The 16112-nt window shown below is 53.5% G+C and overlaps 1 protein-coding gene and 1 long non-coding RNA gene across 2 annotated transcripts; both read left to right on the top strand.

The window, feature by feature from the left end:
- Positions 1-1257: 1257 nt before the first annotated feature.
- Positions 1258-3720, top strand: LOC135405701 (uncharacterized). The gene is made up of 3 exons (XR_010425960.1): positions 1258-1367; positions 2977-3200; positions 3389-3720. It is a non-coding gene; the product is annotated as an uncharacterized LOC135405701 (long non-coding RNA).
- Positions 3721-3726: 6 nt separating this feature from the next.
- On the top strand, positions 3727-15232 carry LOC135405605 (zinc finger protein 3-like; the record flags this gene model as incomplete). The annotated part of the gene is made up of 2 exons (XM_064640310.1): positions 3727-3939; positions 13733-15232. Coding segments are annotated over 2 exons (546 nt in total), but the record flags the coding sequence as incomplete, so codon positions are not given.
- Positions 15233-16112: the final 880 nt, after the last annotated feature.

Below are 16112 nucleotides of genomic sequence, written 5' to 3'. Positions count from 1 at the left end.
CAGCTTCCCTTGGGATGTTGCTGCTAACTAGAGTTATTTCCTGCTCAAGGAGAGCTGCTGCTTCAACATATTTAGTCTCAGCAATTACAATTTCAGTGTGCCCATTTTTAAATTTAATTTCTGCCTCAAGTTTTCCAATCAATCTCTTCCTAGCAAAGGTTTAGGGGAGTTTGGCAAATAGAGAAACCAATGATTATTTTCCTAATTTAACCCCTGTCACACCAATAACCTTTGCAGTGTCATTCCTTAATTCTCCTTCTGTTGTGTTAAGAACTGAGTTGCACCTGTGCCTGACTAATACATGGGCAACCCAGACAGTGGGGACTCCACCCCACACCTTTGAACCAGACAATAGTGTCAACATCATGCTCAGGATATAAAGTGGGGGAGAGAAGGTGGAAGGGGGGACCTTTGGAGTGATGGAGTTTGTCTTCCCAAGTCACTGTTCTGTGGGATGGGGCCCTGCTCTCCTGGAGGTGCTGACCACCTGCCCAACCATGGGAAGCAGGGAATGAATTCCTTGTTTTGCTTGTGTGTGCAGGTTTTGCTTGTCCTTATTAAACTGTCTTTATGTCAACCCATGAGTTTTCCAGCTTTTCCCCTCCCAGTTCTCTCTCTGATCCTGCTGGTGGGGAGTGAGAAGTGGCTGGGAGGGGCTTGGGGGCTGGATGGGATGAAACCACAACAGCCTTTGTTGGTGTCCAGCGTGGAGCTGGGAGTGTTGGAGATACTGACAGGTGGGATTGGGATGTGCTGCTGGAATTTACAGCTGCTGGTGCTGTCTGGAGCTCCTGGCTGTCTGTCAGAATCTGGTGCTCCTTAGTGGCTGCTCGTTGCTGTCACTGCTGCTGAGCTGCTCAGCTCTGATCACCTCACTGTGCTGTGCCTGGGAACGTTGGGCAACAGCCCCGGCGATGTGCCCGGACTGGCAGGAGGCCCGGGAATTGCTGCTGCACTGGACAGGCTGGAACTCGGTGTGAACTTGAGCTGAAGGGCCTGTGACCTGTGGATGAGTCCAGGATGGAGCAGAGACCCCCCTGCAGCCTGGGGAGGAGCCCACGCCAGAGCAGGGATGCCCAAAGGAGGCCGAGAGCCCGTGGGAAGCCCCTGCAGAGCCTCGGAGAGAGGAGCCCACGCAGAACAAGCTCCTGCAGGACTTGTGACCCCGTTGGGTCACAAAATGGCGGCGGCAGAGCTCGAGTCCCGTCATGATTGGCTGCTTCTCCCGTCATTCCTCACCCTCGCGCGCTGATTGGTCGGATCGGGCGGGCACTCCCCGCCCCCTCCCTCTGCCGGGCCGGGGCAGCGGCGGCAGCGCCCGGACGGTGCTGAGGCGGCGGCGGAGCTCGGAGGTGGCCCCGGCGCAGGTGGGACCCGCGCTCGGTCCTGCCGGGGCTCGGGGCTCGGGGCTCGGGGCTCGCTGCGGGCGGAGGGGGCGGGAGGCGCCGCGGGAAGCGGGGTCTGGCGGGCTCGGCCTGCCCCGGGCGGGGCGGTGTCGGCGGCCCTGGGGAGCGGGGTCTGGCGGGCTCGGCCCGCCGTGTCCCCCCGTGTCCCCTCCCCAGGGGCCGCTGAGGGAGCGGCTGCCCGCGGGCTCCTCCTTCCCGCTGAGCCTCGGCGGGCTCGGAACGGGTTTGTGCCTCGGCCTTGGCCGCAAACATCGCATTCGTTCCCGGGGCTGCGACAAGCCGATAATGACACACTCGAGAGACACATTGAGTCGTTATTGTTTCAGAGTTGGCTGCTCGGGGCTGTTTTACAAGTCAAGTACCAACTCATAAAGCTTTTTACTATTTCTACATTTTAGCAAACAAAGCAAAACAAGCTTGCAAGCAGCTACGAGACATTAGAGCTGGAGAGAACACTTGCTGGTTTAGACTCAGCTGCTTTCCCTCCTGCAGGTTCTTGGAGAGACGGGGGGTGGCCTCAGGTGGGTCTGAAGGGCCGTCCAGCACCTTGGGGGGTGACCAGGGGGGCCTGGGACTGAAAACACCTCCCGGCTGTGCAAGTCCTTGGGACGACACCTTTCCAGGTGTGGTGGTGCATCCCCACCCCCCAGGCCTCCCTGTGATCTGAGAAATGCTCCTTAGGCCTCAGCCTTGATGAACAGCCCTGGGCTGAGCTGCTCTTGAGCTGCTCAGAAACACTCTCTGCTGCCAGGAACTGGTGCTGTCTAACCAACTCCTGCAGTTTAACCAACAGCCTGGGAAACTTCTTATTTTTCTTGCCTGAAGAACAACCAAGTGGAATCCTATTTTTGTTCTCCAACTTTCAGAGAAAGTCACGGATCTGACTTGGGGCCAGGATGGACAATTCCTGTGGGGGCCCCATAACCAGCGCTGCTGAGTGAGACCCTTTGAGGTCTCTGGGGCCGCAGCAGCTGCAGGGACTCTGCTCCAGCACGGGCTTCCCACGGGCTCACATCCTTCTTTTTGGGCCTCCCCCTGCTCTGTGGGCTCCTCTTTGGGCTGCAGGGGAATCTCAGCCCTGGTGCCTGGAGCACCTCCTGCCCCTCCTTCTGCACTGCCCTGGGGGTCTGCAGAGCTGTTCCTCTCCCCTGTTCTCACTCTGCTCTTCTCTGCACCCAATTCCATCTGCACAAGGACTTTTTCCTCCTTCAATACGTTTTCCCCAAGGTGTCTCTGCCATCTCTGATGGGCTCGGCCTTGGCCAGCGGCGGGTCCGTCCTGGAGCCAGCTGGAATTGGCTCTACTGGACATCGGGGAAGTTTCTGGCAGCTGCTCACAGAACCCAGCCCTGGAGTCCCCCTGCTACCGAAACCTGGCAAACCCAATACACTGCCCAGCATGGATCATCTGGAATGTGGGTCACCAGGTCCATGCCCAACCTGGATCGCAGTTGGGTCACTCGTAGGTGTTATTATGGACACAAGACTCCAAGTGACTTCTAGAGATGGACTTGGGCAGGAGGAACCCCTAAGCCAACATGCTCACACCTTGTTTTTTTGTCCCAATCCAGCATTTCTCCTTCCCAAACCTTGACCAAATGGTGGAGAAGGCAGTTCTGGCATTTATGATCATCACGAGGAAAGGGGACAAGAAGAGAAAGAGAGAGAAGGAGATTTGGAATCAAGGATCAGAGTCACAGTGACCAGTCCTGCTCCATTGGGGGTGGGGACCCACACATGCAGCCAAAATTGAAGGCTGCGAGGAAGAGGAAGATGCCCCGGGACCCCCAGGCAGGTGAGGAGGAAGTCAGTGCCCCTTTGCCCTGTCTTGTCCTGTATCTCCCAGCTGAGCATCGCCCCCGGCTGCAGGACAACCCCGCTGCCGCCGCCGTCCTGCCGGGGCCGGAGTTGGGGGGATGTCCTTGGCCTTCCCTCTGGGCCGGAGGCAAATCCCCTCCCTGTCCTTCTTCCCTCCTGCCCCAGGCCCCGAGCTGAGGACGGAGAGCCCGGAGGACAAATCCCCCCGGCAGAGCCTGGTGGGAGAGGCCGTTTTGAAGGGCTCCACGGCGCAGGAAGGCAGCGGGGAGGGAAAGCCACGAAGGTACCCCAGGAGGAGGGTCTCCAAAGCCAGCCCAGAGTCCTCCAAGGAGGAAAGACTCAGCCTGTGCCAGGAAGGCAGCTGGAGCTTGATCCGGTGCCCTGACCTGGAGGTCCACGTTCAGTTTCGCCCCAGGGGGAAGCCCTACAAGTGCTTGCAATGTACAAAGAATTTCAGCCACGTCTCCCACCTCTTCTACCACCAAAGCGTACACACAGTGAAATTATTGAAGAACTTTGGCCAGAGCTCCAAGCTTAGCACTCAGCAATCCCTGCACACTGGGAAACAGCCCTGCAAGTGCTTGGACTGTGGGAAGAGCTTCACTTGTAGCTCTGCTCTTGTTGCCCACCAGCACCTGCACACAGGGGAGAAGCCCTACAAGTGTCAGAAATGTGGGAAGAGCTTTGGCCGGAACTTTCACCTGAACCGCCACCAGGTGATCCACACAGAGGAATGTCCCTACAAGTGTTCTGAGTGTGGGAGGGGGTTTCGGAACAGGGCAAATCTCATAAGGCATCGGTGGACGCACACGAGGGAGGGGCCTTCCTCTACACCAACTGCAGGAAGAGCTCCAAGCACAACTCCAGCCTCATCACCCACCAGCACACCCACACTGAGAAGAGGCCCCACAAGTGTCCTGAGTGTGGGAAGAGCTTCAGCTTTAGCTCCTACCTGATCTGCCACCAGATAGTCCACACCGGGGAACGGCCCTACAAGTGTGGGGAATGTGGGAAGAGCTTCAGCCAGAGCTGAAACCTCACCAACCACCAGCGCCTGCACATGAAGGAACGGCCCTACAAGTGCCTAGAGTGTGAGAAGAGCTACAGCATCAAGTCCAACTTGATCCGCCACCAGAAGATCCACAGTGGGGAATGGCCCTACGAGTGTCTCAAGTGTGGGAAGACATTTCAGAGCAGCGCAAATCTCCTCGTGCATCAGCGGACGCACACGGGGGAGAGGCCCTTCCACTGCACCGACTGTGGGAAGAGCTTCAGCCAGAAGCCCAACCTCATCAGATGCCGGCACGTCTACCACAGAGAGTGGCCCTACAAGTGTCCCAAGTGTGGGAAGATCTTCGAGCAGAGCTGCGCCTTGACCACACACCAACAGACCCACCATTAAGGAAAGGCCTGCGACTGCTCTGACTGTAGGAAGAGCTTCATCCATTGCTCCATCACCCATGTGGGGCATAGACCCGCTGACCTAAGTTCCTGTTGACCCACATTGGGAAGACATCTGGCTGGGGGTCTGCACATCCTTATGGTTCCCTATAGGCACGTGGGTGAATGCAGGGGGAGGAACATCCATCAGGACACAGACCAGATGTCAGAAATTCATTGGTAAGAGTGGATTTGTTGTCTTTAGACCGCCAAAGAATTTCACCTGCTCATTCCAATCATTTGATTTGGCATCAAGCAACACTGGGTGATCTTCGAGATCTTTTCCATCCTAAATAATTCTGTGTTTCTAATTCTCCATGGCTGACAGGCCACCCGAACCAACCTCACAGGATGCTGACATGTAGATCCTTTTATGTTGGCCCTGATTTTGTTTTGATCCATCTTCATTCCTTAAAAACACCTGAAATTGGGGTAAAAATAAAGAAATACAATAAAGATATTTAAAGCCCTACCATTTTTCTGGGATTCTGGGAGGGGAAATTTGGGGTTCAAGGGGATATTCAGGAGGATTTGTGGGTTCTGGGGGGATGTGGGGTGGGGGAGTTTTCCCTCAAAATTGGGAATACCCAGGTCGGGTGAGTTTTCTCCATCACTTTGCACTCCAAAAGCTGAGATGGATCAATCTGTCACCTCATAATGACTCAGTCCCACTCCAAAATGCCTCAATCACACAGTCCCTCCAAAGCCCCCTCCAATCACCCTGTGGGGTGTCAGCAACCAGAGAGGGGGAAGTTCACGCCCAGGAGTGGTAGGATGGGGTTGGAGGGCTGGGATGGGGCTTGGAGAGAGATGGGATGGAGTTTGGGGGGGGGTGGGATGGGGTCTGTAGTGAGAGAGCTGAATGTTGGGGATGATGAGGCCAGGAGGCACCCCTTTCCTGACGGGTTTTTGGGGTATCCCATGTTCCTGGGGGGTCTTTGGGGTGCCCTCTAATACTGAGGGAGTTTTTTGGGTGCCCCCCAATCCTGAGAAGAGGTACTGGGAGATGGGGTGGGGGATGCGTGGCTCCAGTACTTGGAGTGGGACACCACAAGGAGGGACCCAGGGAGCCCGTTTTGGGGAGGGTCCTGGTGCTTTCCACCAATTTGGGGGATTATAAACATCTTTTGGGGGTCCCCCTCCTCATTTTCAGGGGCTGAGATAAACCCCTCACGTTTTGGGAGGTGAGATGACTCCATTTTGGGCAGGATCCTGCTGTTTTCAACTAATTTTTAGGGGTTATAAATGGCTCTTGGGGGTCCCCCCCCTCATTTTGGGGGATTGGGGTGACTCCATGGCTCCACTGATGGCTGAGGAGGGGTTATACCCCCAGTTTTGTGGGGTTAAAAGGGGCTTGTGGAGGTCCCACATTTGATGGACGTCCCACCTGGAGGAGGGTGTCCCTCCTTCCTCCAGGCACCCTGCAGCAGGTCTAGGACCCCTCCCCACATGGGGGGCACCCACATTTTGAGAGGGGGGAAGAAGAGGCTCCTTGTGCACTTAGACCAGTCCAGCTGGTGTCACAGCATCACAGAATACACTGAGCTGGAAGGGACCCACAAGGATCATGGAGTCCAACCCTTGGCCCTGAACAGGACCATCCCCAAGATTCACCCCATGTGCCCCAGAGGATCATCCAAACCCTCCTTGAGCCTTGGTGCTGTGACAACTGCCCTGGGGAGCCTGTTCAGTGCCCAATCACCCTCTGGGGGAAGAACCTTCTCCTAATATCCAACCTAAACCTCCCCTGACACAACTTCGGGACATTCCCTCAGTCCTGTCCCTGGTCCCCACAGAGCAGAGCTCAGGGCCTGCCCCTCCTCTGCCCCTCCCTAGGAAGTTGTACCTGCAGTGAGGTCTCCCCTCAGTCTCCTCTTCTCCAGCTGAACACACCAAGTGCCCTCAGTGTCCTCACACGACTTCCCCCCAGGGCCCTTCCCCATCCTCATTGCCTCCTTTTGGTTGCTCTCTAATGGTTCGATTTCTTCCTTACATACATATCCCACAGGAGCCCCGGCAGCCCTCAAGGAGCCAGAGATGTCCCAGGGCCAAAACCAAACATTCCCCCACTCCTGGGGGCTGTCAGCACCAAGGAGGTGCTGCTGTCCCGCTGTCTGGGCTGCGGGGGGGATCCCCACATGCTCCCTCCAGACAAAAGGTGCCCCAGAGCAGCCGAAATGGCCCCGCCCTGAGCGGCTGTGCTGGAAGGGGCTGCTCGGGCCGATTCCAGCTGGTTCTGGGCACGGGCGTTTCCATGGCAAGTGCCAGGGCTGTGTGATGTGGGGCCTGCGGGTGCCCAGGGGCCACTGTGACACTGCGGGGCCTCCTGGAACCGAGGGGACATTGTGACGCTGCGGGGACTCCTGGAACCGAGGGGACATTGTGAGCCTTTGGGCCCCGCCCTGCCCTGGGGTGTTTGAGGAGCCCCGCCCACAAGGGCCGGGGCAGGAGGAGAGGCCGCTGGTGGGCCGGCACCGGGCTCCCCAGCACTGTGCCGAGGCAGCCGCCTCCCGCCCAGGCCTCCTCCTGCCGCCGCCCTCAGCTGCAGCAGCGGCAGCCTCAGGGCAGCCGGGCCGGGCCTGGTCCCTGGGCGGGGCCGGGCCGTGCTGGCCCCGCAGCCCCCGGAGCTGCAGGAGCCCCGGGAGCCACGGCAGCCCGGCCCCGGGGGCACAGGGCCGAGGGCCGCAGCGGGGCAGGGCCTGTGCTGGGGGTCCCTGGCAGCCGGGCAGCCCGGCCAGCGGCACCGCAGCCCGCGGCCAGCGCCGGCGGGGCAGGAGCTGCCGGGGCTGCGGCGGCTGGGGGGGCTGGAGCCCCAGCGGCACGCCAAGGAGCCGGCAGTGCCGAGCACGGAGGGACACGGGCAGGGCCCGGGCCCGGGAGGCTCCCTCTGCGCCGCAGCGCTGCAGCCCCGGCATCTGCCCAGCCCTGGGCCAGCAGCCGCTGCTGGCGGGGCCCGGCAGGCCTTGGCTGGGGGGAGCCGGGTGGCCTCTGCGCGTCCCCTGCTCTCCTTTCAGCCCCCCCAGGGCAAACTGTCGGAAAAATCCTTCCTTTAGATTTAAAAACGGCAAAAAAATACCTGTAGGACAAGGAAAGTGTAGCGAGAATTTTTTTAATGCAGCGCGCTGGGCGCTCCAAAATCACAAGGATCTAAAAAGCACACCAACGGTTTGAAAATCGCGCCTTTTGTATTCTTTCCATTACATAAACTTGTGAGAAATAGAAACCCAGTCGGGCAATTTCCAATCAGAATTTTATTATATGATAAAAGCAAATTCAGCGCTGGGTGATCAGGGAAGGGGTTCAACAACTCCCAACGCCTGTCACACCCAAAGAAGACATTTGTTCTACATTTATTTCCAGCTACTACATGAATATTCATTATACATAAGTATAAACATTACACACTGTTTGATCAGACATTCCACAGATATTTCTTAACAAGAATGTTATCTATAAGCATCCATAATATATTGTTAAATCAGACTTTCAGCAGATGTTCGCTTGTTATCTATACAAAGTTATAAATTTTAAGAAAGGTGCTATTATCTAGCTAACTAACCAAAATTCTCTCACTATAAATCCTACACAAGGTAAAAGGGAGGTAACTTGTTTTATCCCTTTATAGGGGCCCAATTAAGTTTTATGACTTGTTTTTCTTTTCTCTCCAGGTCATATTAACCTTACACAGTTTTCTCTTAATTAGCTCGAATCATTTTCTCAGTTTATCACAAACTGTTATGTATTCATTGACCACCGGTTTTTTGCCTTAAAGGGTAATTTCTCTGACCCAGAAGGGGGTTTCTCTTGATTGATTGTGACTTATCCCCCTGGACCTGTACGGGGGGGGTCCCCCTGTACACAATAGGCTGCTGCATGGAGGATACATCTTTATTTTTGTATTTTTCCCTACTCCCAGCCGTGAAAGGTTCCCTGTCATCAGGTCCAGGCAGGACCATCCACCTTACAGCCTCCGCAGTATGCCTAAAAAAACCTCTTAGAAAATAAAAAACCCACCCCCTTCCATCTTCCTATCAAGTTCATTTGCTTATAATAAAACCAGGTTATTTATTTCTCATACAAACCATCTCCTGCCCTGCGCCGGCCACACCAGAGGCAGCCCAGGGATGTCCCAGGCCAGAAGGAGCAGGTGCTGGTGGGGCTGGAAGCCCCTGGCCCCGGCCAGCAGCCGGCGGGGGCAGCAGGGCGGGCAGGCCTGGCAGTGCCACAGAACCACAGGGCACTGCCCACCCCGTGCGCCCCTTGTGCCACAACAGGAGCCCAGCTGGGCCCCACTGTGTCCAGCAGCAAACCCAGACACACCCCCTGGCACAGGGGGCTGAGACGCTTAGAATGATAATAAACAATCCAGTCTGAGGGTCCGAAACAGAATAGTTTATTGTACAAAACTTTTGGTTTATATAGGATTCAGAGAAGGAGGGGCATACATTGTATTCACAGCTAGGGTTAAAGGTCTCGGAAGTGCAGGGAGATATTTTTCTTCAAACAGATAAACAAATATTTCTTTATCACAATCACAACAGATGGGGGTAAACAAAGGTGGTAAAGGGATTTACTTCTGTAGTCTAGAAGTCTATTTAATTAAAAGTTAGTGTAAGGATATCAGAGAGCAAATGTAAACAGGCTTTCTTGTCTGTGTTTAAATCTCAAGGTTTCTGGCTAAGATCATTTCTTACGTCTGCTGTGTCCTAAAGAATTCCTACCGCAACAGGGGGCAGCTTCAGCTGCTCCTCCATGTGACCAGCAGGGCACAGGACGGAGACCCCGGCACAAGAGGAGGCACATTTGGCTGCTCCTGAGCCAGCAGAGCCCCAGAGCCCCTGTGCTACTCTAGGCCTGCAGAGCTTCCTCCTACCCTGCACAAAATCATCTCAGGCAGCTGGCCTGGAGCAGTCTGGGGCTGATCCCTGGGATCTCGGTTCCCTTGAGGAGATGTGAAAAGACTCCAGGAGATGCCTGTGAGGAGTCTCATGTAGATCCTGGAAGACGCAGAATCTACAAAAGAAGAAAAATCATCTTGCCTACCTGCCTTGGAGGAGTCTGGACTGACACACAGGATTTCAGATGCTGAAATCAGAGACCAAGACTCCAGGAGAAGCCTGGGAGGAGTCTCAAGTAGATCCTGGAAGATCCTGGAACTACAAAAAGGAAAAAAACGATATCTGGAATCATCCCTGGAATAGTTTAGGGTTGCTATCCAGGATTTCAGGTCCCCAGATGAGAGATGAAGACTCCAGGCAATGTTTGAGAAGGCTCCAGCTGGGTCCCAGAGGATGCATTTTCCTTCAAAAGAGAAAAATCATCTTGGATACCTGACTGAGAGCTTCTATCCAGGATATCAAGTGCCTGAATCAGAGATGAAAAGACTCTGGGAGATGCCAGGAGGAGTTTCTAGTGCATCCTGGAGTAGAGAGCTACTTCCAAACAAGCAAAAACGTCTCGGAAAGCCTCCCTGGAGGAATCTGAGGCTGCTTCCTGGGAACTCAGCTTCCTCGAGGAGATGCAAAGACTCTGGGACACACCTGGGTTGAGTCTGAGGTGGATTCCACAGCAAAAATTTACCTCCAAAGAAATAAAAACATATTGGATACCTTTCTTGGAAGATTCTGAGCCTGGGGAGAGCAACTCAGGTCCCAAAATCAGAGATTAAAATACTCCAGGAGAATCATGGGAGGAGTCTTGGGTGAATACAGGAGGACACAGTTTCCTGCAAAAGGGAAAAAATCATCTTGGGCAGCTTCCCTGGAGTAGCCTGGGGCTGCTTCCTGGGCTCTCAGCTCCCTTGAAGAGATGTGAAAAGACAGAAGAGTCTCTGCCTGGGAAGAGTCTCTGATAGATCCTGGAAGATTCAGGATGCAAAAAAAAGGAAAATCATCTGAGATACCTGCCTAGGAGGAGTCTGGAGCCGCTACCTGGGATCTCATCTCCCCTGAGGAGGTGGCAGGTGGGGGGCACCCAACCGGGCCTGGGGAGGGGAATAAACTGGAGAAAAATTAGGAAATTGTTGTTTTTGCTGTTTAATCTATTTATTCTTCCCATGTGGAAACCAAAGGTTTAATGTGATTGAGGGAGGTAAAAATGTAATGAAATTACAAATGTTAGGACTCTATTTATGATGTAAAAATTAATTATAGTTAGTAGAATTATTAATTAGAATTAATAGAGTAAATAGCATTATTACTCTACTAATATATTAATATGTTTCTATAGAATTATAGTCAGTACAATAACTGTATCTATCACTGGTCATTACCCAGGGCCTGGTGACCCCGAAAAGATCAGGGTACCTCAATGGGGCACAAATGAGGGCCGTCCAAAATCAACAAAATATCTGAGCGAAAACAGCCTCAAGTTGTTCCAGGGGAGGTTTAGATGGATATTAGCAAAATGTTTTTGCCAGGGAAAGGGTTGTCCAGCCCTGGCACAGAGCAGTGGTAGAGTCACCATCCCTGGAGGTGCCCAAAACAAGCGTGGATGTGACACCTCAGGACATGTTTTAGTGGTGGCCGTGGCAGTGGTGGGTTAATGGTTGGCCTTAAAGGTCTCAGAGGGTTTTTCCAACCTCGACCATGAGATGACCATGAACACAAGGTGATTGTGACCATGATGTGATCAAAACCATGAGATGACTGACCATGAGATGATTGTGATACTTAGATGACCATGAGATCCACAACACAACCATGGCCATGAGGTGATAAAAACCATGAGATGGCCATGACCATGCCCATGAGGTGCCCCTGAGTTTCCCTGAGGTGACCATGACACTGAGATGCCCCTTCAGCCCCTTCCCCAGCTCCAGGACCCCCCTGCAGCCCTTTATCCTGCACCAATACCCTCCTACTACTACTTTCCCAGGCACTCTCCCTCTTCCAGACCTCCTCTTTTCCTTGACACTGTCACTCCTTTGAACCCCCATTCCTGGGCACTGGGACGCCCCTGCACCCATTTCCCTGGCTCTGCAACCCCTTTTCCAGCCATCCCACCTCTCTCAGTCCCTGATCTCCTGTTTCCTTGACCCTGGGGACTCCCAGACCACCATTCCCAGCCATCCCAGGTCACCTCGCCCCCAGCCCTGCTTTCCTTGAACCCAGGTACCTCTGAAGCCCCTTCCTGCCTCTTCCAGTTCTCCCAGTTCCCCCTTTTCTTAATCCACGGACCCTCCAAACCCCCCCAGTATCCATGTCCCCCCAGTTCTCCACTCCCAGCTCTTCCCACACATGGCTCTGTCAGAGCCCGTGTCATGACCGGCCCCAGAGGCACCGCAACAGGTTCTTTTCCTGAGGGGAATGAAATTGGAGGGAATGAAAGAGAAACACCGCTGGAGAACTGTAAGGGGGGTACTTTTGAATTAGATGATCAATGGAGCATAGAGGCGTGAGAAAGGAATCATATTAGGATGTGAAACCAGCTAGAGTATGGTACAATGTAACTTCATGGCACAAGCTAATTGTAAGGTCCATTGTGCTTTTTAGCAAGTCAGCTTGATATCCCCTATTATCAGAGCTGAGTTCTTCCTTGGTTTTGCTACATACTGCAAGATAGATACATCTACCCTTGAAACACAATGGTAGAGGTCATACCTAGGGGTGAGAAAGATGATGATGGGAGGAAGATGATGTGGGCAGGGGTCGCTGGCCCCTTGCCCTACAAGTAGGGCATGCGCAGACTGTTGCCATGAGGTGATGATCAGGCGGGGTTTGGCTGCCATTCAGGCATCACCTTATACTGCGTACTGGCCCTACGTGGTGTAATGTAGAACTGATAAAATGGGGTGTCGGGACTGCTGAGTCGAGCGATCCTCATCCTACCACCGAGACTGTGTTGCTCCGCGGGGACGCCCGCTAAGCACGGGCACCGACCAGCTGCTGCAGATCCTGACAGCCCTGGCCTGTCTGTGTGGGTAAGCACAGTTTTTGATAGGAAGCAACTGAGAGAACAAACTTTTTAATGTTTAACTTTTTAGTGTTCCCTTAATTCCCCTTTTATATTTATAGTATTTTTTCCTTTTAATTTCCCTTTTTACTAACCAATATCGTGTTATCCATAATATTGTGTTAAGATCCTTTTTTGGTATCCCTTTTCACTAGTTAATACTGTATTAAATGCTGTTCATAGTATTTGTTTTAATGCCACCCGATAAGGTAGTTATTTTGTATCCTTTTTTAGTTTTTAATTCCTCTTGCTAAGTTTATTACTATTATTTTTATTCTCACTGTAATAAAAGATATTTTGTGTGTTTGAATATTTCTGGCACTTGTCTTTATTCCAGACATGTATCCAAACGAACTGTTACAAGAACTGGAGTGACAACAGGAATGGCTTTTATTTTTGGCAACTCTGGAACCATAATGGGTAATCCGTGGCTGGGGAAGGGAGTCTACAGCAGTTCTGGCATTTATGATCATCACGAGGAAAGGGGACAAGAAGAGAAAGAGAGAGAAGGAGATTTGGAATCAAGGATCAGAGTCACAGTGACCAGTCCTGCTCCATCGGGGGTGGGGACCCGCACATGCAGCCAAAATTGAAGGCTGCGAGGAAGAGGAAGATGCCCCGGGACCCCCAGGCAGGTGAGGAGGAAGTCAGTGCCCCTTTGCCCTGTCTTGTCCTGTATCTCCCAGCTGAGCATCGCCCCCGGCTGCAGGACAACCCCGCTGCCGCCGCCGTCCTGCCGGGGCCGGAGTTGGGGGGATGTCCTTGGCCTTCCCTCTGGGCCGGAGGCAAATCCCCTCCCTGTCCTTCTTCCCTCCTGCCCCAGGCCCCGAGCTGAGGACGGAGAGCCCGAAGGACAAATCCCCCCGGCAGAGCCTGGTGGGAGAGGCCGTTTTGAAGGGCTCCATGGCGCAGGAAGGCAGCGGGGAGGGAAAGCCACGAAGGTACCCCAGGAGGAGGGTCTCCAAAGACAGCCCAGGGTGCTCTGAGGAGGAAGGCGGCCAGAGCTTGAGCTCTGACCTGGAGGTCCATGAGCAGCTTCACACTGGGGAAAGGCCCTACCAATGCTTGGAATGCACGAAGAGCATCAGGAAGAGATACAACCTGATCTGCCACCAGCGCGCCCACACCGGGGAAAGGCCCTACAAGTGCTCGGAGTGTGGCAGCAGCTTCAGCCGGCGCTTCTGCCTGATCCGCCACCAGATCATCCACACTGGAGAACAACCCTACCAGTGTGGGGAATGTGGGAAGAGCTTCAATGACCGCTCCAACCTCATCACCCACCAGCGCCTGCACTCCAGGAAACGGCCCTACAAGTGCTTGGAATGTGGGAAGAGCTTCAGCCTGAGCTCTGACTTGATCTGCCACCAGAAGATCCACAGTGGGGAACAGCCCTACAAGTGTCCTGAAAGTGAGAAGAGGTTTCAGACCAGCTCACATCTCCTGCATTAGCAGACACACAAAAGGGGAGAGGCCTTTCTGCTGCACTGACTACAGGAAGAGCTTCAACCACAACTCCCACCTTGTCATCCACTGGAGAACAAAAATCGGATTCCACTTGGGTTGTTCTTCAGGCAGGAAAAATAAGAAGTTTCCCAGGCTGTTGGTTAAACTGCAGGAGTTGGTTAGACAGCACCAGTTCCTGGCAGCAGAGAGTGTTTCTGAGCAGCTCAAGAGCAGCTCAACCCAGGGCTGTTCATCAAGGCTGAGGCCTAAGGAGCATTTCTCAGATCACAGGGAGGCCTGGGGGGGTGGGGATGCACCACCACACCTGGAAAGGTGTCGTCCCAAGGACTTGCACAGCCGGGAGGTGTTTTCAGTCCCAGGCCCCCCCGGTCACCCCCCAAGGTGCTGGACGGCCCTTCAGACCCACCTGAGGCCACCCCTGTCTCCACACCCTTTGCAGGGCAGCTCATGGAGCCTCCAGGACAGGAGATGGTGCCTCTGGACCTGCCTCACGAGGGGCTTCTGCCACCCCCGGGGCCACAGAGGGGACATGGGCACCCTCAGCTCCTCCTGCCACAAGCTGATCTGGGACAACACCCCGAGCTCCCAGGGCCTGCACAGGTCCTGCTCCGTCGTGGGCTTTATCAGGATCTTCCTGTTCTCCTCAAATGAAAACACACAAAGCTGATAATTCCCCCACGGCCCCCAGAAGTCACACGTCTCCTCAGCAAAGCAAAACTGATCCCATAGGAGCAATTTGTGGAATATTTATAAGGAAAAAAATCCAGAAAACAGAACAAGGATCAACTGACACAGACTAGGAGTACCTGTGGACTCTGCTGCCGAGTCACTGGCAAATGTAAAGTGTTTCTATACTTACTAAAACTATATAAACCCCCTTAGCAATGCCCAGCAGGTGTTCTTGGCATCACTGTAGGGAACAGAGATTATATGACCTGGGAGAAACTTAAGGGGAACTTGGCAAGATAAAAGTGGACGTGGTGAGATGTATCTTTGTGTGGGGGAAATTGCTTGGGAGTATTTTTCTCATGGGCAGTGAATGCTTAACTAAAAAGTAGATCTAGAGAAAAATTACTAACAGGAATTTACTGCTGCTGTAATGGGGTATATAAACCATGAAAGAACTGTAATAAATGATTCCATTATACCACATGGGATCCGTGTCTGAGACGTCACGAATGGCATCCTGAACGTGGGGTTTGCAAAATTTAATCCAGAAAATATAGCTGGAGCTCCGGTGGCATAGCCCTGGTGAACCATGGAAAGAGACCGGGATCAGAATTTGACTACACGCGCCCATCACCTCTGCAGGACAGCGGGTGAGCAGCTGGGAACCATGGGACAATCACTAACACGAGAACAAAAAAGAATTAGATGGAAATACTCACAAAGATATTAAAGATTTACGGCAGTAATGTATGCCAGGTATCATTAGTAACACTGTTAGTTTGGGTAACATACAATTGTTCCTGGTTTCCCCGAGAGGGAACTTTGAATGTTTCCATATGGAAGCGAACTGGGGAAGAGCTGGGACGAACGCCGGATGAAAAAGCTTTAAGTTTACTTTCAACGTGGCAACAGGTGTTTTCGGCATTAACCCGCCTACAAGCCACAAATGTAACTGATTTACCTTCTTTGGCAAGTGCGCCCCTCGCCAAGAATGATCCTAAAGAGAAACAATCCCCGTTTACTACCCAAGACTCAAACCCTGTTGATCCTCTCGACCCACCCTGGATCGATTCTGAAAAAGAGCAGGATTTATATCCGCCTCCTGCTGACAATCTCACCGCAAAGTACCGCGCGCCCCTCGGGAACAGCCCTGCTAAACCCCTCGCTCCGCGTCGCCGCTTCTGCCGCGCCGGCAAATCCGCCGCTAAAACCCCTCCACGGCGAATTCCGTGTCTTGGGCAAAACCCGCATAACTCGAGGTGGGAAGCGAGAAAAACAGTGATTCTTCACAATATTGTGGGACTCTTGAGCAGTGTAGGAAGGAGAAGGACAGGAGGAGGGAAAAGGACAGGAGGAGGGGAAG

The sequence above is a fragment of the Pseudopipra pipra genome, chromosome W (assembly GCF_036250125.1).
Source record: "Pseudopipra pipra isolate bDixPip1 chromosome W, bDixPip1.hap1, whole genome shotgun sequence".
NCBI classification, from domain to species: Eukaryota; Metazoa; Chordata; class Aves; order Passeriformes; family Pipridae; genus Pseudopipra; species Pseudopipra pipra.
This window is presented reverse-complemented; position numbering and strand designations above follow the sequence as displayed.